The sequence below is a fragment of the Drosophila montana genome, unplaced genomic scaffold (assembly GCF_035044405.1).
Source record: "Drosophila montana isolate Dmon_TW-CO22-7 unplaced genomic scaffold, ASM3504440v1 contig_3240_1, whole genome shotgun sequence".
NCBI lineage: Eukaryota > Metazoa > Arthropoda > Insecta > Diptera > Drosophilidae > Drosophila > Drosophila montana.
In genome coordinates, this window is record NW_026998122.1 from 228,102 (window position 1) to 251,678 (window position 23,577).

General features: G+C 39.2%; 1 protein-coding gene across 5 annotated transcripts in view; it reads right to left on the reverse strand.

The window, feature by feature from the left end:
* klar (klarsicht) overlaps nt 1-23,577 on the reverse strand; it is a 166,040-nt gene that overhangs the window by 41,372 nt on the left and 101,091 nt on the right. For 4 of the 5 annotated variants that reach the window (XM_064690261.1, XM_064690258.1, XM_064690257.1 and 1 more), the window contains exon 5: nt 2,169-2,603. In XM_064690261.1, coding sequence (XP_064546331.1) covers nt 2,169-2,603 — 435 coding nt within the window. Of the gene's footprint in view, nt 1-2,168; nt 2,604-18,408; nt 18,433-23,577 lie in introns of those variants that run through there. The other variant, XM_064690259.1, reaches the window with a different exon arrangement.

Consider the following 23,577-nt stretch of genomic DNA (forward strand, 5'->3'; position numbering starts at 1 on the left):
CACAAAGTGTTGCAAATTATAAGGCAACAACGTGTTCACATTGCATAGGCGGCGGCAATTTGGTCATGCCACATGCAGCGGCCGGGGACAAGGGGGACAAGAGGTTGTTCTAGCTTTGGGGCAAACACAGCAATGCAAATTGTTGCATCAGAGCAAGCGTACCGAAATGCAGGAAAATGAAATTGTTTCTTCTCAACGTGGCTAACACCGTGGCTCGCAGGAGAAACTCAGCCGCAAATGAAGCGGTTTCAAGCTGCATCATGAACTGCTCCAGAGCCGCAGGCTTGACAGCCAGCCAACACAAGCAGCTGCCGCCACAGAGGGCAGCCCCACCGTGTGGGTCAGTCCAGTGCGTGCCTTGCATGAATTACGACATCCCAGTGCAAATAGCACAGCCAGGCACGGCACGGCACGGGTCGGGGCGTCTCTCCAAGAGAGACAGAGTCAAAGAGAGGGAGCGGGCGTCTCTTGTTAAATTATACACAATTAAAATGTTGTTACCGGGGGGAGGACCGGCTTACAAAGCGTTTGCAATTATATTATGGTAGCCGTTGCCGGCGGGCTGGGTGCCTCAGAACTTTGACCAGGAAACGTTTAAAGTGGCACAAATCAGAGCACGAGCTCTGCTGCCGGAGGAGGGAGCTAGAGGAAGAGGTGGAGTGCTCTGTTAACTGGGTCAATGTGATTATAGGCAAAGACTTTCACTAGCAGCTGTCAAGTGAGTGGGATGAAGCGACAGACGGTGAGAGAGAGAGGGGGAGAGTGGGAGAGAGAGGCAGCAGGAGATAGTGTGTGCTTGTGTGGGCTAGAGAGAATCGAGAAATTATGTTGGAAAGGCTAGAAAGGAACACGTTATGCGATATACTAAGCCAGAATGTGGGGGAACTTTATGGCTGAGCGGAATAAATCTATAAAGAAGATCAAATGTTGTGTATTATAAATTTTATACTGGTTGCTTGCCAATTAGAACGCGTTGGTTTAAAAGGTTTTCTAGTTGATGATTAGAACAAAATTGAATTTCTAAAGACGTTAATTTCTCGTATATTAAAATAAATAAATTAATATACTATGCATAATTCCTATTGCAAATTTTAAGAGTTTTTCAACATCATCTATGGAAAATTATTTAAATGGCTTTTAAAGAAAGGACTTTTGTATCTCATTAAGTAAAATAACTATTTCTATATAGCATATATAATTTCTAGGCTTTCACTTCTATTAAAATAAATATTGACAAATGTGAAATACACTAAAAATCTAAAAAATTCTACAAATGTTATCTAGAATATGATATCATATATCGATATTTTCTTTGAAGATAGTTTTTATTATAAATTTTTGCTGCACATTCTCAAACGCAAAGAACCTGCAATTAGCTACAATCACGCAACTATTTGTTTGGAGAAATTGTACATTTTGAAGACATTTGTTGTTGTGAAGTTTGAAGCATCTTCTGGCATTGGGTGTGCATCAGTTGGTCAACGGTTGCTGCTGTTGTTGGCCAACAAGTTGATGGCTTTTGAGGCATTTGCGGCTTGTTGGCCAACGCATTGCCGGCATTTTCACCAAATGAATTAATTAAATCAGTGAAGGAGAGACACTTTCGTAATTAGAAATGCCCGCAATTGGCGTGAGGCGGACACAAAAGGCAGCCCGCCGTCGGCAGAGGAAAGGAAAGCGGCGCCAATACAATGCGCGAAGAGGAGCTATCAAAGTGGTTGAATTTCTATTTTCCAAGAATGTAACGCATGCAGCGTATTTTTGTTTCTTTTTTTAAAATAGAAAATGGAAAATATTCAGTTACGCAGACTAAGGGAGAAATCCTATTGAGTTTTATTTTCGTGCTGCCCGAAGTTCAAGTTGACGGTTTCTAGATCAGGGCACTTGCAATCCATCAAGTATCTAAAAGTTTAGCTGGTTTTATTAGGCATTGCTTAAGTTTTCCACTCAATTTCCGCTCGATCAGGTGGATTTGCCATAAACTCATCTGAAATTCCGTTTGTTATATGTATATACTTAGAAATTATTCTCAAGTTGATCAAATATTAAAAAATTTGATTCATCTAAATTCTAAGCATAAATATAAATCGACTTCTGCTCATATATTTCTTTTTTTTTCTTATGCACAAACATATTATTAGAGATAATCTGTTGAATTATAGACTTACCGCTGTGGAGCTGCGTTTGCGCAGTAAATTGTCGAGGCAGAGTTGCAGCTCAAAGGCCTTCAAATAGATCAGATGATAACGATCGCGTAGTCGCTCCAAATTGCCCTCACCCTTCCTGGGATGAGCTGTGCTGCCGCCGCCAGCTGCGACGACTCCAGTGCCAGTTGTTGCCGCTTGGCTGCTGGGCGTGGTCAACTGTGCTGCATCAGAGGCGAAGCCGCTGCTGAGACTATGCGATTTGGTCACCGAATCACTAGTCGATTCACTAGAGCAATTGCTGGTGAGAGATGCGGGTTGTTGCTGTAGCTGGGACTGTGACTGCGACTGTGACTGTGGCTGTGACTGCGACTGTTCCCGTTCGCGTTCCCTTTCGGAGGCGGCGCGAATGCAAGCGCTTACAACTCGAGCGTGTGATACAATTTCATGGTACAACACCTGGAAATAGAGAAAGAAATCAAATATTGAATGCATGTGGCGACATGGGCAAAGGTGTCAATTCGTATTTAACAACCAATTGGAAAGCGAACACACATCATGTCGTATACTTAATATGGCGCGAGCATTGGACACGTGACTTAACCAACTAGCTGACTAGACGATTTGCCAATGAAGTTGTTGCCACGTTCGCTGAAAGCGCGTGGGTTGCCTAGTTGGGCGCGGCACAGACCAAACGACTAGACTTTGCCTCTCAGAACTCTAATGAATCGACTGCACCTCGTGCACTGAGAGAAATCAGTAATTTTCAGTTTTATCAGCGAAAAAAATATAAACGAAAATTTTGCAGAAAGCTTTTAAGTCAGAATGTAATATATTATAATGAAAGATATATTGCACTTTTATTTAATTTATATATCTGAATTCTTGTAAAACGTATTTTGTACATATTCCTGGCCTGATTCATATTTATCTTAGGAATATTCCAGATTATATTTCGATCGAATTAATGAGAACTCTTCAAAATTAAAGTTTATTTCCTTAATTTTAACTTTAACTTTTGCTCAATCTCTGCAAGCTTCAAGCTCAACTCTAGAACCGTATATTTTGTATTGTTTCCCACAATTTGTTTTCAGTGCAGCCAACTCCTCTCATAGGACCGTCGACACCCAATCCCATTTCCGTTTATGGGCAGCAATGTTTTGTCTTAGATTTTCATCACTCATTTGTCATCTGCGTCGGGCAGACGAGCCCGCCCGGCCACACAAAGGTCAAATCCCACACATTGCATAAGCGCATGCATCGTCCATTGTATTTGTGAAGATTAATCGATAAATGGAATTGGCCAAAAAGGCTTTCCGCATTGGCTACACTCAAGCGGCTGCGGCGTGCGATATTCAATTTATCAAAAAATAATAAAATAAAAAAGATTGCTAAAAATAATTACAAATGTAATTGACACGCAGCGGTCAAAGGTGAGTCTATGGGGCGGGGGCGTGGCAGCGCCAAATGCCGCACAATGACACCCACCAAACCGCACACACACACACACACGCACACACGCTCATTCATGACCATTGGCAGAGCTCGCTTGGTGGTTATCGTACATTGATCTTCATACAACAGTTTAACCCCAACGAACTCTTGCATCATGTGGCATCTGTTGGCTAAGTAAACAGCAACAACAACCACAATAGCTGTCAGCTTTGGCATTAGAAATCGATAAATATGATGAAGCGAACAAGTCGAAATAAAAAAACAAAAATAACCCAACGACACCTGGCAGACACTTACTTATTGCAGCGACTGTTTGCCGCACATCCTGTGCATTTCTCCAGCTCAGGTCATAAATTTCAATTTTCACCTGTTGGGCTGCTCATTTGTACCTTTTTTTTTTTACCTCTCGGCAAAACAAATTGAAATGTCACAAAAGGCGCTCGTCCATCGAATTGAATATTCGAGTCCCTCTTTAGTTTACAATTCGTGAGATTTTATGTATATGATTTCCATTGACATTTTGACATTTGGCAAACTTTGCGCCAGCTGCTTGTTTTGATCCATTCGACAAGCTCCTTGGTCAAAATTGGACACTAGAAAAACTTCACTTAGCTGGTACGGACGTGCTGGGAAAGTTGACGTACTTGCAATTGAAAGCTTTTTGGTTTTCCTTTTTTCTGTCCGCAAATTTTGTATAGCAATATCGACAGCTCTTAAGTATCTATAACTGGTCTATATATCTGTCCGTGACAATACCCAGAATCAAGTTTTTTAATATTTCCATTCTTTCTTTGTTTCTGGCATTTTCTGCAGTCAGCTTTTTAACTAGGTCTTCTGCTAGGCTCACGTAGACCGTCTATGAAGACCTCACTGTGCATCTTAGACCTTTCCATTCTATAAATCCAACTAGTTTTGACTACACTTAAAATATTTTCAATTAGATCAGATCTCCTGATTCTTCTCATAAACCCAATCTTGCTTTAACTGTACATCTTTATCAGATCTTCATCCAGCTATCTGTTACTTATTCTAATCTTCTTGCACCTTCTTGCAATTTCTTGTGCATTAACTCCCACACCCAGCAGAAACTCTTCCAGTTCAATGGCTTTTCCTGCAGTATTTTGATCGTCGACTAAATATTTAAACGAGCTGCAGCATTTTGTAGCCTAGCACTTTTCGAAAATCGAAAATCTATTTTGTTGGAATTTTCCGCTAGATAATTTTCTGCGTCATTACAGCGACTCGAGTCAGAAAATTGTTTGTATTATGGTTTTTTTTATATATATTTTTTTTATCATCATATCTAATTATGAGCTGCAAGAGGCACGGCGAAAAAACAAAGAACTTGTTCGATACGTTAAGAGGCGCAGCCCAGAAGGGGTAGCAGGGCGGGAGGGGGGTAGTCTTCAATTTTAGAGGCTTGGCTCTTTGAGCAAATAAAAATCAACTTAGCTTCAAAAGTGTGCAGCCAAATTCGTAGCCATTAGTTGAGAGTTGAGTCGCGAGTCATGAAGTTGTTTCAAGTTCTTGGAGCAGGCCCCCAGCAGCTGGCAATAAGAAGCCAAGACTTGGACAGGTGTGTATGTGAGTGTGTGTGTGTGTGTGTGTGTGTGTGTGTGTGGAGGCGGTGTGGGTGTGGCCAAGCGGCTGCTTATTTGCGATAGTTGCGGCTCATTACAAACTGAAGAGCGAGAGCCCTAAAACCGAGAAGAAAAAAACAAAAACAACAACAATTGCCATAGAGCAACGCCTTTCTCTTTGTTTAAGCTCAGCCAAGAGTCGAGTTTAGTTGAGTTGAGTTCAGTCGAGTTGGTGCCGCAAAGTGGAGGCTGGTGCATGGCTTTTGCCTCGTGGCGGCTTGTGGCGGCTTGTGGCTGGCTGCCACCACTCCCAATCTTTGCACGACTCTTGGTCTTGGCAATTTGGCGAGCCTCTTAATGCATTTTGCACACGCTCAACCCACCCACCTGAACCGCAGCTCAGCTGCAGCGCGGCAGTTCCAGTTTCAGAACACTGGCAACAAAAAATAAAATAAGTATGAGCCAGAATTTTATGCAAAAAGTTCGTGACTAATCTGCGACTGAACTTGAGATGTTCCGTTCAGCTCTGTTGTGATTGCAATTGAGACTTTGATGCACTCAGGAGGCAGCAGCGGCGCCCAGTTGGCAACCATGTTGCCAGAAGAGGAGCCCGAGCCCAGGGGGTAAGCAGAATTTATTGGCCGAAGAAAAGTGAATGCACAGTGGGCGAAAAATTGAAATATAAGCTCAGAACTGTACAGAGGAGTTACATGTAGGCAAATGAAGTTTTTATTGTGCTGTTGCTTTTCTTTAGAATCGATGTAGACGCAAGACCTGAGCAGCGGCTGCTTAATCATTGTTCTTGGCAATATTCTAGATAAGTCTTAAAGTTTTTTTTTTTGAAATTTTCAAGATTTTGAGATCTATATGAAGAACTTATTTAAAGAGTATTAGATTATTCCATTCCATTCGTATTTCTGCGGACTTGACTATGTGGAGTTTGAACCCAGGACTTTGTGTGGATGCTTAGTTCAACCCGATACGCAGATCATTTACTTATTAGACAGACATACTTATATATAATGGATCTTATGTTATATATTAAGTATTATTTATTATATATTTATATAAAATAATTACCTTAGGCTGGCAAAAATCTTATTGAAAAACAAGAAAAATTCCAAATCCCTACAATCAATTGCTTTTACTTCCATTAAATAAAAGAAAATAATTTTATCTATGCTTTTGTAAGACATCTTTTTCTTTTTAAAAACTTTTTTAAATTGTTCTCTATTTTAAAAGTATTTATATATATACATATATATATATTATTAGGAGCCCTTCCCTAAGTTAACCATATATTTTGTCAACGCCTCGTATACGTAATACGCCCAATTTCCCACTGCAGTCCGCATAATCACGTTTTAAGCATACTTTTAATAATTTTACATAATATTTCATGACTCTCGTTTCTTCTGAGCTAGATTATGATTTGTGTGCGTCCATTAAACATAAACTCGAGCAATTTTTCCAGCCGGCGCCAGATGAGAAATGAGTTTTGACTACATTTTGCCAGCTAAATGCTAATTGGGCTGCCTGGCCACATAAATTCCAAGCAGCGGGCCCTCTTTTGCTTCTGCCTCTGCTTCTTCTGCAGGCCAGTTGCAACACACTGTCCTCCAATTGTTGCCGACCAGCATGACGCACAAGTTTGTGCGCCTCTCGCTTCGCTTCTCATTCGCACACAACATTCATGCAAATGTTGAACACATTCGAGTGTTAAATTCGTGCGTCTGGCCAAAAGATCTTCTAATGCGGCGACTATTTATAAAACAGAATACTCTGGGCACGTAAATGTATCTGTATCTGTATCTCTAGATCGAGGTTCGTTGACTCAGACATATTTTCTGCCCAGAGTTGAGCAATAGCCAACGACAACAACAACAACAATTAACTAGCTGAACAACAATAGCAACAACATTCATTATCGAAAATGTCAGTACGTGACCTCGACCGCGTTTTTTACATATTTATGGCCCCTAGAATTTGTGGGACTGCCTACGCCCCAGAGGCCATGCTGTATGTGCTGTCTCTCTGTGCATATGATTCACAAGTTCTTAGGTTTGTGATTGTGATAGATATTCAAAATAGTTTCAGAAAGTAGAGCCAAAGTTTTTATTTAGTAAAAGAAAACTTCCTCGTTGAGCTCATAACTCACCTGGTTTTGGCATGCCAAATTTTAGCCATAAATGAAAATATGCTCAGCAGGAAGTCAATGAACGCTGCCCCAAGAAAAGACAACAACAACGCAGCATTTCCAACATGTCACATAAATTGGAACGCGCAATGCTCTTCTTTTTTTTTTGTTAGCTAGCACATTTCTAAGTGAAATAGTCACGGCATTTGGAACACTTCCAAATCGCCAAATCGAAAGCGACTTTAAATAGCCCAAAAACAAAAAACAACACGAAAACAACACACACAAAGTCTGCCCGGTTTGGGGCACAAACTAATTTCAGCGTGAGCTTCCAAACAAACAAGTTGGCGACTTCTCTAATTACCTCAACTGAGGAGTTTAAATAACACTTTTCTTTTTTGTAGGGGGAGTTGCGATCTCTATTGACAAGATAAATGACAGGAGGAAACAAGCAGAAGACGAAGAAGACAAATGAAATTGACACTTACGCCAGAGGTGTGAGAAAACCACCTAAGACGCAACAATATCTAGTCGAGAATAACAGATAATGAGATACCCTGGAATGGATTGTTTGAGCTATAACTATTTCCGAGTTAAGAAATCTATCGATAGATATCGATAACGGGTAGCTTTCGTTGATTATCGATATTATCCATGGCATATTTGTCTGCTGTAGCGGCTGTGATGCATATATATAATGTATATAAATATCTTAACTGGTATATACATAATTATTGGTCATCAATATTTATCGATAACAGTACAATTCTGTTGATTATCGATAACATTGAGAGTACATTGCTTGGTGTACTCCAAAATGTATTAGAACTAATGGTAATTAGATAATTGGTTATCGATAAGTGAGTTCACATTCGATATCTATTCCTACAAACATATCGGTAGTTGTTTTTCAGAATTTGTACTCTTAAAGAAAGGCATTAAAGAAATGCCAGTTTATGTAAACCCAAGAGTGTTAAGAAAATTTAAAGAATATTCAAAAGTTGGAGTTGTCTTACAAAATACATTCGCATACCTATTCAACCTCTAATGGGGTATATTAAAGGTGGAGTCTGGGAAATGGCGACATTTAAGACTTATGGTGTGTTTGGTGTTAAGTGCAACACCTCGTATGCTTTGTCACCTGGGCAATTAATCTGCCTGGGAGACTCTGGGCAAACAAATCTGTCCGATCTGTTGACCCAGAAAAGAGGGCAACAAACAGTGAAGAATTATGTCAATGCAATGCAGCTTGCTGCAACGTGCTGTGAGCAAATGCACTGGGAATTAACTTAAAGAGAGAGAACAGAAGAATTCTCGAAAAACCGTTCTAAGAATGCGAAAGAGAGAGTCGCTGTCCAAGTCGGTGTAGCACAGTTAAAATCCGGCGACACGGCCTATTGAGTAACATATCAGACAAAGACCGCACAGATGAGGGAGGTGGGAGGTTCTGATATCAAAGACGACAACGACACGGTTGACATAATCACGTTCGAGTGTCACGTTCGTAGCCGGGCACGATAAGCCGACGACCGAGACGACTCTGCGAGTCTGCGCCTTTTGTTGCCGTCACGTTCTTGGCAGATGTGTTGGCCGGGCCGGCCCCATGTGGTCCACTCGGACCGAGTCTTAGGTCTCTGCCGCAACGGCGACCAATCTGCGGCCAGAACAAGTTTGCCTCTTGTCAACGTTTGAAGTTTTTCCTTTTGGCTTTTTGGCTGTGGTCTCATTAAAAACATGTTACATGGCTTTTAATGCTTAAAATGATTATGAAATTGGTTGGCTTTAACTGTTTATATAATTATTTTTCGAGTGTAACTAACCAAAAAGAAAAACTAACATATATCTAGTCATGAGTGGTTGACGCGCAGATGCCCTGTAACCAGAAAAGAGCTGATGTAATAAAAATTCGTATTTCTAGACGTGCTACATAATATCCTCAGGACTTAAAGATAACATCTAAGTGTGGGTAGATACCCAATATTAGGACTATACCTTAAATAATATTTGTTGTTTCATTTCTTAGGAAAATTGTGCCATATTAGCTAGGAAGTAAAATATTCGGAATCTGTGTATAATAAATGACGACCTATATCAAATATGAGGTCTATAGCTCATCAAGAATATGCCTATAAATCGATATCGATTTTTATCGATTTTATATAAATGGTATCTGTTATCGGAAAGAAGAAACTTGTTTATTTGTAATATTAAATAGTCAAATCTGAAAATCTTTAAGCACCCGAGATCGATGTTCATACAGACGGACATGACAGCTTCTTCTCTTGATAAAGAATATGTCTGTTACATACAACTTTACTATACCCTGTACGAACATTCAAGAGGAGAACAAGAATCCACATACTTAAGTCTAAAATAATTGTTTTTAGCTTATACCCAACCCATTCATACCTTGATGAAGTATTCTTTCAGTATGTTATTTCAGATTCAATTGTCTACCTGCTCTGTTATAGTTTGAATAAAATCCTTTGCTGCTTTCTCTGCCTGGCAATAAATTTCAATTATTACAACATCAGCGGGCACTCCAGAGTATTGAGTCTTTGTCTTGGCTGCTTTCTGCTTTCTATTTATTGCACAATTAACAAGTCGTTAGCCCAAAAGTTTTTTTTTTGGGATCTCTCAACTAGCGTTACGCCTGGTGCCGCAACCAGCTGCTAGTACATTGACAACTAACTCAACTAGACTTGGTCTGCAATCAACCCACCGCCACGCTTCAGTTGGCCGGAGAGAGAAGGTGTACGGTTGGGTTGTACCCTAGCCTAGCCTATTCAAATTTGAGCCTTGGTAACAGCGGTGATCTTTGCCAGATTTGACCTTGTCCATTTGGCCAGCTGATGGCGGTCATTTGGCGCTGTCTTTTTCTTTTATAGACCACATTTGGCAGACACTTACGTCCATTAATTGCACTTGAATGGCCTGAAGACCACACGACGAGTGTGTTGAAAGTGTTTTCAAGCTTGTTTTCGAGTTAGTATCTTTTTTTTTTTTTTGCCTCTTGGTTTTTGTTTCTTATTTGGGCGCTGCGCCGTGTTTGGTAATCGGATAGTTTCGAGTGCAGATGATACTCGAGAGTTGGTGTCAAATGTGTCACAGATTTAGGTGAAGAGGTTCACTGAACTCCGACGAAGGTCAGCAGAGAAAATGCTAACAGTTAAGTGGCATTGCCGGAGCTGAGCTAAGAGCTCATTTACATAAATATATAAATATACTTAAATAAACAAGCATATTTGTAAATTATACAGGTAAATCCATGAATATGATTTGTTTTTTCTTCTTTCGAATTATTAAAGAAAAATCAACAGATCTAGTTACTCGCATCTTCTCTGGGAGAGAGAACTCATATAAATATATTTATATTAAATATTTTTCAAAAAAACTCAAATTCATATCCCGCTGTTTCTTTTATATTTTAAAAGAAAAACAAACAAATGAATAAACATCTTTTGAATTATTGGAGAAAATGCGATTTATATTGGGGCTTTTCTCAGTTTATCTTTTTATTTTCAATACTAATTTCAATCCTAACAAGAAAATATAAGTGAAGAAAAGAAAAATTAATCTTTGTAGCTCTTTTCTCTCTGTACCTCTCGCTGTCTCTCTCTCTCTCTCTCTCTCTCTCGCTCACCCTCCATTAATCCAAACATATTTTATATTTTTTTGAATAAAAATCATCCAAGCTTTACAGCTCTCTCTTCCTCCTGCTCTCCCTCTCCCTCTCCCTCTCTCTCTCTTTCTCCCTCTATCTCTTTGCATCTCTTATAATCCCATTTCGTGCAAATCCAAATCCGATTACAAATCCATTGTTAATAGCAAGCATTTTTCATGATTGATTTTTCCCGCAAGAAAAGAAAAACCAAAATTGGTCAACAACAACCGAACAAGGCAGGAAAAACATGCGATATGTGTAGTCAGAAGAGAGATGGGGAAAATGATATATGTATATGGATGGGAATGTATGAATGGGGGCCAATGTGGCTAGATGATGTACCTAATGTTTGGTAAGTGAGAGAGGCTTACATTTTCTCAAGCGTTGCGTTGACATTTTCACAGATACTCGCAATTGCCTGGCTTTCCAGCGCACAATTTCACAATTTTCGACAGCTCACAAAATGCACAAAACTTAAGCTGCATATGACAAATGAGCGGCAATCTAAAGCAAATGGTCAATGAAAATTCAAATGAAAAAAAAAGGAAAATGAAAATCGACTCAAGTAACATTTGGCTTATTAGCGCAAAAAAAAAAACCCGAACAATGTAAAACGTATTAAGTCGAATAATTACGCAACATTTGAATTGGGCAATTACAATTTTCCAACAATTGCGCCTTGCAGCTCTGATTGAAGGCTGAAGCCAAGTTAATCATCATCAGGCATTGCAGCGAATGTCTACTGTGCATTAAAGCCAAGGTCAACACTTTGCTGGGCATTTATCTTGGCTCAGCCAAGCTGCGGGTCACCCATTGGGGTTAGTTAGTTATGTGTTGCTCTCTGTGGGAAATGATAACAAGTCTTCGCAAGACAGACAATTCAACTGTGCCTGCTGCTAATCATCAAAGTTTTACGAGCCAATTGAACTCGGGGTTGTGCGCTTTATAGCTCGCAGCATACTTTTAAATATGAATAATGTAATACTAAGCTCAACTGTCGCATAGATGTAAAAAGTATTTCGAACTGAAATGCATAGCATTGCGAGATCAGCGAGATCGATAACTTGATAAAAGAATCGCAGCTCTGAGAAGAGCTTGACTCAATAACGATAGGAGCTTGACTAAGGACATAAATATTATGAGTATTATAGCTTATAATTATATTTTATTTTTATTAATAAACTTTCGATCTATTGAAGAATATTTGCTGCATTGTCTTCATTTTATTAGATATCGATGAAGCTTGTTATTTGTTTATTTAATTTAGATAAAAGCAATCCATTCATATTGGAGAGTTCAGACTTTCAAATGGCAAAGGCAACTAATTAATAACATCAAATGGATATTATTTATAAAGTTAGATTGCAAGGGCATATAATGGGTATTATTGAAAGAATATTGTTAATTTATTAATTCCAAGTTTTATGAATTGTCTAAAATTTAATATAGATTTCCCCATCAATCTTATTAATAATATCGAATGGATCGTCAAAACCTTTAAGCTCCACTACATTGATTATATTAGTTCAAGGAAAGCTACTAATTTCTAGACTCAGAGACTCACTACATAGAAACCGCAAGCTCTTAATACTTTGTTTTATAGCAGAACTTATTATTAGTATTATTAGTATAATTGTGCTCTTTTTCGTAACTCAAGAAGTTATAATTTTCTCATACCCCTCATAATGACAATTATCATTCACTTGCATTGACCTCCACTGACCTCCGCAGAGTCTTGCACATCTCATATAACAGGTTGCAACTTTCTTGGACAACTTGTAACTGGGGCGTGGCAATATGCCATACAACATAAAACGACTATAATTGAAAGCGGACATTTGGCAAATTAAGTGCCCATAAAAAGAGTTGTACAATGGACAATGTAATTACCAAAAACTGACAAACAGCATTGGCAACTCGCAGGAAAAACAAAAACAAATACGAAATTCATTAAAATAAAAACTGCAATTTGGCAATAAAGGAAAATAAATTAAAAAGGCTAGCAAAGCAATCAATGAACGAAGACTTAATACCCTTGCCATGAAACATATATGCTATGATCTCTATAATAATCTCTGCCTGATAAAAGTTTTGATAACTATATAAGTCATACATTATAATTGGCTTTATAACTAGCTTCATTAGCGTAGCTTTAGAGCATATAAAAATCCCAACTTGCCTTTGGCGACATCTGAAATAAATTTGTTCATATCGTTAACATTGCAAATGAGTTTTGGATTTCAGTTTTGGATTTGTTGTGGGTTTTTGTGAATTCGGGGTCCTTCGGGGGCCCCAAAGACAAAGCCTCGCAATAAAACGAGCAACAAGCACAATAAACAGGAGACAATGGAAAAGCTTTAACGCCGACTTTCACCAGCAGCAGGTGGAGATGAACAAACACCGCGAAACGGGCAAAGTGAATCCAAGCAGCGTTTTTTTTTGTTTTTGTTTTTTTCTTCAACAATTACGACACCTCAATTTGCGACGACCTGAACCCCAAATGCCCAGAAGCTACAAAATCAAAACACACAGACACCGGCCACATAATAAGTCAACTGCCACCTGCCGCCACCCACCCACCCACCGTCTCAGTCCTGGCAGCGTGTCTCTCTGCTCTGAGCGACAGCGTCTGTATAACTCATTAGCCGGCGAACGGGTTCATAACTCTGGCGCACTGGGGGTCACGCTGGGGGTCAGTTCGAGTACAACAGCAACAGCAACAGCAAGAGCCTGAGGAGGTAGCTGCTTGTCGGGCCTTACTTCCGAAAAGATAAACCGAGAGACGCGGCGCTTGATCGACGACATGTGAGTGCACTTGTGGCTAAAGCACAACACGACGACGATGCGATCTCGAGTAGCTGCTGAAAAATTGATTTTTAAAAGCATTTCAGAAGAAAGTGGGCACATCCCCAAAGGAGGCGTGTGTGTGTGTGTTTCTCTCTTTTGGCAAGGGTTAAGTTCCCGACAAAGTAAAAGTTGAACAGAGTTTAGTCATGGCCATGATTACCGCTCTTGCCAGGCTACGTGATTTGCTACCAACAGCAATTTGTGTGTGTGTGTTTGTGTGCTTGTGTGTGCGACATTATTTAAAGCCCCATTTTAATCACATATATAAATATTTTTTCGGGGCGTTTAATAATGTGGGGTTGGGTTCAATAACACTCCAATACAATCGGCAGTTAGGTTTTAGATATAACCCATGCCGTACGCTGGGATGTGAGGTGAAAGAGACCGCAGATCAACAGCAGCAGCAGCCAAGCCAAACCAACAACAACAACAACAAACATAACAACATAGGCAACCAGCTAAGCGTGCTTAATGTTCAATTGTTTAGAGTACATTGAACTGAAACTGGGTAAGAAAAACTCAGAAACTGAGAAACTAAGTGGCAAAAAGTTGCGGATTAGTTATACGTATATGATGCCCGGTGAGCAGAAAAAATTAAAGATAAAAGAATAAAGCACAAATTAAATTGTTATATGAAAAGATTGTAAGAGAGCGAGCTAACATGCAACTTATTTAGTTAATATAAAAATTGTATCTAAGTTTACTTTTACGAATATATTTTTAGTCTTTCCCTTTTTTGTACCTCGGTGTTGCCGATTTTTACAAAAATTGCTGGGCCTAAATATGGCATTTATGGATGTGTCTCAAACTTAATTTATGATTTTTTGGAGGAATGAAGAAAGACTTCCAAAAAGTGAAATACCTGAAAGCTGTATATACTATACGAGAGCATATATACCAAGTTCTGTGCATGTAGCTCGTATAATTCTCGAGTTATTTCAAAAACAAATCAAACATTCGATAAATTGCGATAAATTAAATTTCGATCAGAGAGATATCGAAGAAAGCTGTAAATGCGTTATGCGTATGAGGCATACGAAAATTTTAAGCATTTTAAGACTTCTCCATTTCCAAACTCGTCGCCTACAAAAAGAGGAACAGATACTTGGATAGATCGACAAAGCTCGTCGATCAGGAATTCATAAAATGAAGGTCGAAGTTGTTTATATAAATTTGATAGTCTTGTAGTTACAATTTGTTGTACGTGTTGTTTTTGCCACTTTTACATGGTATTCCGAAACATTTACTTATGTCAAATGTCCTTTTTTTACATTTGGTTTCATTGAAAAATTCCTCATTAGGTTTATGGGCTGATTTAATACCTTGTCACGTCAGAGAAGGCCATTAACTCCATCAGTTAGGTTATCTATAAAGCGTAACAGAGTAATGTTGTTTTGCACTCAATGCACTGACCAGTGAAAGTTTAACTGATCTGCATTGTCTGCAAAGCGACAATTGATCCATAACGAAGTCATCCCAACAAACTACGGACACTAACAAACACACACACACAGGCACACACACACCTTTCCATTCACACATCAACGCCCGTGATTTTATTGCGGCTGCTGCAATCGAAGTACATAAAAATTTGCATAGCGCTGAAATAAAACCAATATTTATTGGCAATGCGAAGCGCTGCGATGTGGATGTGGCTGGCAACTTTATTAGCAATTTGCCAAACGACAATTTGAATAAACGAGGAGCAGCCGCCAGCAGGCACCAGGTAGTTGTAGGTAGTAGACAGAGCCAGCCACACAGCCGCACAGCCGCACGCACACCTTCCTGTGCCACTTGCAACTGTTGCATGATTGAATGTTGCAAGTGAAACGCGTCGGCGTCGTCGTCGTCGTCGTTGACAACAGCAGCTCATTGGATTATGATGTTGCATTGAGCATGTGGCAAGACTTAACAAGGATTAATCAGGCGCAGCGAAATCAATTTTCGGGGCAGACAAATTATAGAAAAACAAGATGGCGACACCCTTGAGCGCGAAAATTTGCAGACAGGCGGGGCAGCAAGGCAGGCAGCGGGGGGATGGGGGAGGGGGGAGGGCAGCTGTGCTGCATTAGAAAGTCGCATTTGCATTTGCATCTCGTGCATGTCGCGCGCAAGAGAAACAAAAAATTCAAATTGCGAAATTTGCAATTTTCACCTGTGTGTGCGAATTTATCACGTGGCGATTTTATGATAATTCCAGCCTCACCGAAAAGTATTGTCACGTAAAACGTTGCGGGATCGCAAACAAATATGAGGGTTTAAAGTTGAGGGCAGACGTGCCCCATTCCCCATTCCAGCCAGCCAGGTGGCAGCAGCAGTTACGAGGTGCTGGCTACACGTTTTGTGCCCCGCTTGCCCCGAAAAAATCGTGGTGACTCAATTGCCAGAGCGCACAGCTGAGTGGCAGCAACGGAAAAGAAAACCTTTTGCGCCATATCAAACAGGCAAATCGCCACATTCGACAGCAACTAGCCGCAGAAAAGACAAAAACAAAAAAAAAACAGTCCAAAATCGAATGACAGCAACAAAACTGAAACTGATGCAACAAAACAAAAACTAGCAAAAACAACAACAACGAGAAGAAACATTGTAACATTGCCGGAAGACAGACGCTGCAAAAAGTACAACAACGAATTGTTTTCAATATGCTCACTTTTTGCCTTTGACAGACAGCCAGCCAGCCAGCTAGCCGGACCCAAAGAGTCGAGCAGCAGTCCAAGCTGTCAGAGTCGGAGCCGGAGTCGAAGTCGGGAGCGCACTCCACAGACAGATATACAATCTGACAGCAGTCCAAAGAGCCAGCACAACAGATGCAGACAGACACCAGGGCTGGAGGCTGCGGGGGGGTAAAAGCATTGAGGGGCAACTCAATGCCCTCTGTGATCGGAGCGCATCTTTCTTCAAAGAGCTGCCTTTGTTTATAGACAGTTTTTTTGTTTTTTGTTTTTTTGCTTTGCCCAGGCAACTGAAGGTCTGTCTATGCATCGGAGCTGCCACTAAATGTTCAATTTTATCAAAAGTAATTGCTTGCTAAATTCCGATAATGATCTCATGCCGATCATTATGCCAATCATTATGATGATCGGTCGTTTAGCAGCATTTTCCAATAATAAAAGTTATCTGCGCGCAGACCAAAGAGATTGCCAAGATAAGTTCAAATTACTTTGGGTATATGCGTAATTAGCTAATTTAATGAAATGGTAATAGGGAGAAGAGGGAGAAGCCTGGGGAAGGATTAGAAGAGAAGTTAATAGACAGCAAATGCGATCGTTGATAGCTTAATTGAAGCGTTGTAAGAAAAGGGAGATAAAACTAGATAAGCTCAGATTTGAGAAAACAATTTTAGCTGGTATGCATTTGCACTATAAGGGAGCAGACTTAAAACCATTTGCCTTACGGTTTTATAAATATGTGAAAATATCGAAGCTCGTAAATGCTGAGTTTGATTAAAATATCTTGGAAAACAGAATACTTTGTCAGACAAGAACCTACTTTTCGACCGTTCTTTCCTATGGCAGCTATATGATATGTTCGACCTATGTTTATAAGATTTTACCTATATGTAAAGAGCATGGTTAAACTTATAAGCTTTTGTTTTGTTTGGGCCAACATATCTTCATAAACCAAAATGTTTTTCATACAAGAACTTCATTGTCAACCGATCATTCCTATGGCAGCTATATGATATGGTGGATATTTTCTGCCTGCAACGGAAAGATGGACCTATGCAAATTTGTATGACGACAGCTTTCAAATTGAGAGACGAGTTCACATAGAAACTGACAGAAGAACAGACGGACATGGCTATATCAGCTCGGCTGTTAATGCTAATCTAGAATATATATTCTTTATGGGGTCGCAGATGTCTTTTTCTATGCGTTGCACATTTCATGACAAAATTAAATTAAATTAAATATCGTGTCCTTTGCAGGGACAGATAGCAGCTCACCTGTAGATCAAAGATCTCTTAAATCAACTGCAATTCCTGAAATATCGCTTATTAAACAGATGACCAACTAATTTTGCAATAAATCAAACTAAAATGCGAAAGTGCAGTAACAAATCGAATGAATTAAGGCAATTAAGAAATTGCACTCGAAACAAAAAACCGAACGAAATATGTGCACTCAAAAGATGAGATGAGTGAAAGCGAATGAATGTTAATTGCAAATCGTTAATTTTCGCAAACGAATGACAGAGGACAGAGGAAGAAGCTGGAGGACTCATGTATTTCTCTATGTATGTGATGTATGTGCATAGACGATATCTTAATCTGGGTTCCATTTTAGTTTATTGAACGTTGCAGTGTGTTCCGTGGCTAAACATTTTGCTCAGCCACCCCGCCTGCTAAAATGCGATGAAAAATTGAAATTTGCACGCAAAGCCAAAAAGTTATGACTATGGCAACCCCCGTACACAAGGGGGGGGGAGCACAGAGTGTGCGGCGGGTGTGTGCAAAATGGCATCTCGTTGTTGATAGTTCAACATGAGAAATGGCCAATTTTAATTGCGGAAACCAAAACTAACCGAAAAAATGGCAAGAAAAACGGAAAACAAACAGAAATAGCTGGAAAGACTTACGCAACACATGTGTGCGCCGCACAAAGGAGATCACAGATCTCAGACCTTATAACATATGCATGATTCTTACCTAGAAAGAGAAAAAAGAGAGAGAGAGAGGGAGAGTTAGTTGGTTTTATATTAGGTTTTCATAATTATAATACTTATAGAGAAAAATAGAACACAACTTTTGAATAAAGTTTAAAAAGTTGCATAACCTAACCTCCAAATTCTTATTTCAAGAACTTTTCTTTTTATTTAAATGTTTTTAAATACAATGCCTAAATGCAGAACTCAATTTAAGAAGTTTTCTACTTGCATTGAGAAACTTTAAAGCTTTTTTCAAGTATGCCAATATTTGTTATATAATGCACTACATTCAAGATTTTTCATTTTCAAAATCAAGTTAATTGCAACTTAATTTAAGAATCCGCATCACTACGCACTTAAAATTTACTGCACAAACAGTTTTCTGTTCTATTTCTGTCAAACTCTTAAAGTATTAGGAGAGGCATTTGTTTTGAGTGCACAGTTTTTGGCGACATAATGAAATGCACTTCAAAAGCCAACATCAAATTTATGGAAGACGCACAAGAAAAAAAATCGACTTCCCAGACAAAGAATCGACATGACTATAAATATATAATTTATGACAAAATAGGGGCCACGGCGAGTTGTTTAGATCTTTGTAGAGCGACAAGTTTGACAACACGCATGATGATTTGTTTTGGCCTCAGCCAAAGTGAAAGTGAAAGGGGACAGCCATAGTTTGTTATGCTAATTGAATACGAGAAAAGCTTTTTCTAGCCACACACACAATTTATGTCTGCCCAGAAAATTGTTGACTTGCGCGCGCCACAACAACAACAACAACAACGAAGAGGAAAATGAGATTTTCACCCAATTTTCTGGCTCTGTGCATGTGGCAATGGTGCATGACATTTTCTATGTGGGACGAGGCGGGGCGGGGCGCGGGTGCCAGACACGCGACCAAATGCAGCAAATGCCGGGGCCCAAGTTTAGGAACCAAAAAGAAGAAATAACGTTTTGTGAATGCCTGGAAAATGCTTTTGTTATGACATTGTTGATATAGTCGATAACAAGGAATCGATAAAGCATATATATACATATATATACACAGATATCTATCTATAGTTGGCCCACTTTATAGCACCGCAGAGCTGATAAGTTGTTGTAGAGGAAGCGCAGTTTGTTGGAGTGCATTAATGAGTGCCATAAATGATGGCATCATGATAATAAATAAAAGCCAATATGCTATATTGTTTAAAGGGAATACCTCGATAGCTGCAGCAACAATCGATAAGAATAAACTAATGCACCATTGGACAAAGCTATAAAATATCACCAGTATTTGATAAGATTTGTCATATAATAATCTCAGTTAACTGATAGCCTACCATAAAGGTCAGTTTTTTATTGGGCTTTATAAAAAAGGGAACCAGACTTTATTAGAAAGCTATTAGAAAATTAGCCAGCGATGAAAATCTATCGATAACATCGATATAACAGTTTAAGCTCTCATATATTTGCTTTTATTAAAGCAAAGTAATCTTTGAATTTTATTTATAGAAAATTAAAATTAATATGAAGAAATTAACTTGGAATATTTCTTAACAAATATAAAGAAATTAATTTTGAATATTTCTAAACAAATATTAGAAACAATAAGCTTTGGGTTTCAGTTTTTCTTATGCTGATTAATAGATTAAGTTTGGTTAAAGCCAAATTCAAATTTATAACTGAACATCTTTCTAAACATTTATGATAAACATTGAGAAATATTTTTTGCTGTTCTAACTTTCCAGTCAACTAAAACTCCCATAGCAAAACTCCATCATATACCGCATGTCACGTAGATTCCCACATAATTTCTATCTCATATCTTGCCACTTAATTTATGCGCCACGTAGTCTCAGTTACTAAAGTTGGCAAATTCTCAATATGCAATTGCCATAAACAATTCGTAGCACGTTTTCAAATGTTTATGCTTCAGCGGCTACCAAAATGCCAAAACATTTCAAATTTATTATTGCACGAGTCAACGGAGCCAAAGCAAGACATCACAGACAACGAGAGGCCACAGAAGAGGAACTCTGCGAGAGCAAATAAATGCACAGTCAAGGCGTAAACAAAAAAGAAAAACTAACTATAGTGAATGCAAAATGTTTATGTAAACAAAAAACAAATAGTAGTAGAAAAACAATAGAAAAGCTGGCCAAGAGGAAGGAAGCCAAGGCCGCAAATAGGAAATACAAAGCTTGGGTGGCATTGCACGCTGACGAGGCGGCAGCAGCAGCAGCAGCAGCTGCAGCAGGGGGAAGGGGAGTGGGTGTGTGGCATGCGGCTTGTTGTCATGTTCATATTTGCATGTTGCAGCAACAGGCAAACAAGCGGCCATTCATGCATGAAGCGATGCGCGCAGCTGGAGATCAAAGCCAAAAGATGAGCCAATGTATAAGTCAACAAATTTGTCGTCTAGCTTATTTTTTGAACAACATGCAGGATGCAAAAGGACGTCGCGCTCCCAGGCAGCCAACTACCTGGGGGTCAGAGTTCAGGTCAGTGAAAAACTTTCTAAGATATGCTATTACAAATTGTCAGCGCCAGGAGCTGGAGCCAAAACCAAAATGCAATTTCATGGCTTGTCAATCAATTTGTTGTTTTTGTTGTTGTTGCTGTTGCTTTGCTTTTATGGAGTGAAAACTGCGGCCGGCTAAAAGGGCGCCAAAAACTGTCGTAGCTCAGCTGATTTATGTGCCACATTTAAGTCCATCGTTTGTTGTTTTTTCTTCGCTCTCTCGTTCTTTTTCAATTTTGTTGTTCGCGGTCAGAGGTTAACATAATATTTTTGATTGCATTTCAATTTTCATATTGCCCATAAATCTTGCACAAGTGGCAAATTAAAAGTCATAAATTATTAGCTGCGATATCATTTGGCATGCGAAAGACAACAACAAATAGCTAACGAAAATAAATGCAGCTATTGCCAATTGCAAATTGCAATTCCAATTGCCATTCCCAATCCCATTTCCATTCCCATGCAACATGCTGCGCCGCAACATGTTGCCAGGCACTTGTTGCCTAATTTGCGCTGCGGTTGGCTCTTTGGCTCTTATGCCTGGCTTAGCTCACTTTAACCACTTTTTAAATGTTGTCAGTTGCCAAAATGAGGAGTCAAAAGGTGTGCGAATTGTAATTGAAATTCGTGTTGTCATCTTGTCAAAGGTAACAGCAGCAGCCACAGTTAATGCAGCAGCGGGTGGCAAAGTATTTACAACAACAAGCTGTCACAGTGCACGACTGTGGCATACTCTAGGGATATACACAAATAAATATATGAGAAAATTGTTCAGCCGCTCCTACAAACATTTACTTCTCGTACGCATTGTTGCTGGTGTGATAGCGTTTAAAAAGCTAGATACTCTTAATTTTTAATGAACTTCCTTTTTACGTTGCAAAGATTAGTTTACATTGCAAGTGCTTCTATTCCAAGTTTTTTCTTCTATTTTAAACGCTTATCGCCTTTCTATGCGATTCGCACTTTATCATTCTCTTTTCTCTCCCTCTCCCTTGCTTCCTCTCATTTACTCTCGCTCTCTTTTAATGACTCTTCATTAGTCTTATTTCAACCCCTTTCTAAAAAAAAAAGTCGTAGGCCTTACATTTATTAATGAAAATCGCATACAAAGGCATTAGTTAAGAGTTACCTATGTCTATATAGGATATTTGAGGGTACCATTATCACATGAATTTTGACCCAGAATGATGTTCCCAGATTTAGATGCCAAATTGATCTAGAGCCCAAACCATGAACAAAGAGCCAAACCTCGAGGAAATCTGATAAGATTTGACCGAGTTATAGGGGTGGAAATTTTGACCTATGTTTATAATCGCGAGTATACCCCGGTCAGTCAGTCAGTCAGGACAAACAGATTTATATATAGAGATGAATGTGCTTACAGTAATCTTTATTTTCGTATACTCTAATCCCTAATCCCCGTAAAATCAACAAATATAACAAACCATTCACAGCGAAATTCAATACAATGAATGTGTAACATACGATCGTATTTCGTTTTCTACACTTCCGTTTGCATTTTGATTTATTGATGCAACGCCCCACGCAGCCTCGTCGGTAACCCTAAACCCCAGAGAGCTCCACAGATATGTCAAGCCCAACAAACACACACAAGGCATATAAATTTTAAATTTTTTAACAAAATCATTTGCCACACAAATCAACGTGGGCAGCTCCCCAGCCCTGTTCAATTGGGAAAACAACATGAGCTTAATTATTTTTAAATGATTTTCGAAACAAAGCAGCAGTGGGAACGGCACATGCTGCACATGTTGCCGTATCTCCATTGTTTCGGGATGCCTCATTGATATGGGCTTAGGTATCGACAGCACCCACGCAGGTATTGCCCAAAAATATCGGAGTGCCAGGGTTCGAGCTAGTCGCAGAGACACAAATTAATCTTTGCTTTCACTCACACTCCTTTGACTATCCGCTGCCTAAGCCGAATGTGATAATATTGTAATAAAGTTTTCAACGCTTACAAAGCAATCACCCACAAGCGAACAAGCTGCATGCCACATGCCGCATGCCACATGCGACTGCAACTGCAACTGCAACTGAAGAGTCGCCAAAGCTGCAGCCATGACTTTGTCATTTCGCTTGGGAAGCTGCTTGCGTGACGTTTTCTCGGATCGCATCTTGTGCCGCACTTCAATTGATGAATTTGATGTTGATGTGTTTATAATGGAAAGGCTTACGAGGATTTTGTAGCCGGAGACAGCAGATGAGACAAGAAAAATGTAAGTTTCATAAAGTCGAAGTTCAAATACTCTAACAGCTAAATGTCAGGCCTGTTTATTCAATTTTAGAGCGATCATTCCAACACTGAGAGGATAAAGGTGAGCTAAGAATTTTCTTACTTCATTTCGTAATGAGACGTTCGCTAGGTTTTGTGCCAGAATGTAGCTATAAATTCATGAATTAGGTATAATATTAGATCATAATTTTAACTTAACTTAAAAAACATCAAAGCAAAACTGGATTCTAGTTTATTTCTACATTAAAAAAATATTTAAAATAAGATATTTATACTTGAGTAGGTAAAAGCGCAGTTAAGTGTACTTTTAAGATGTGGAGAAGACCTTTTCATT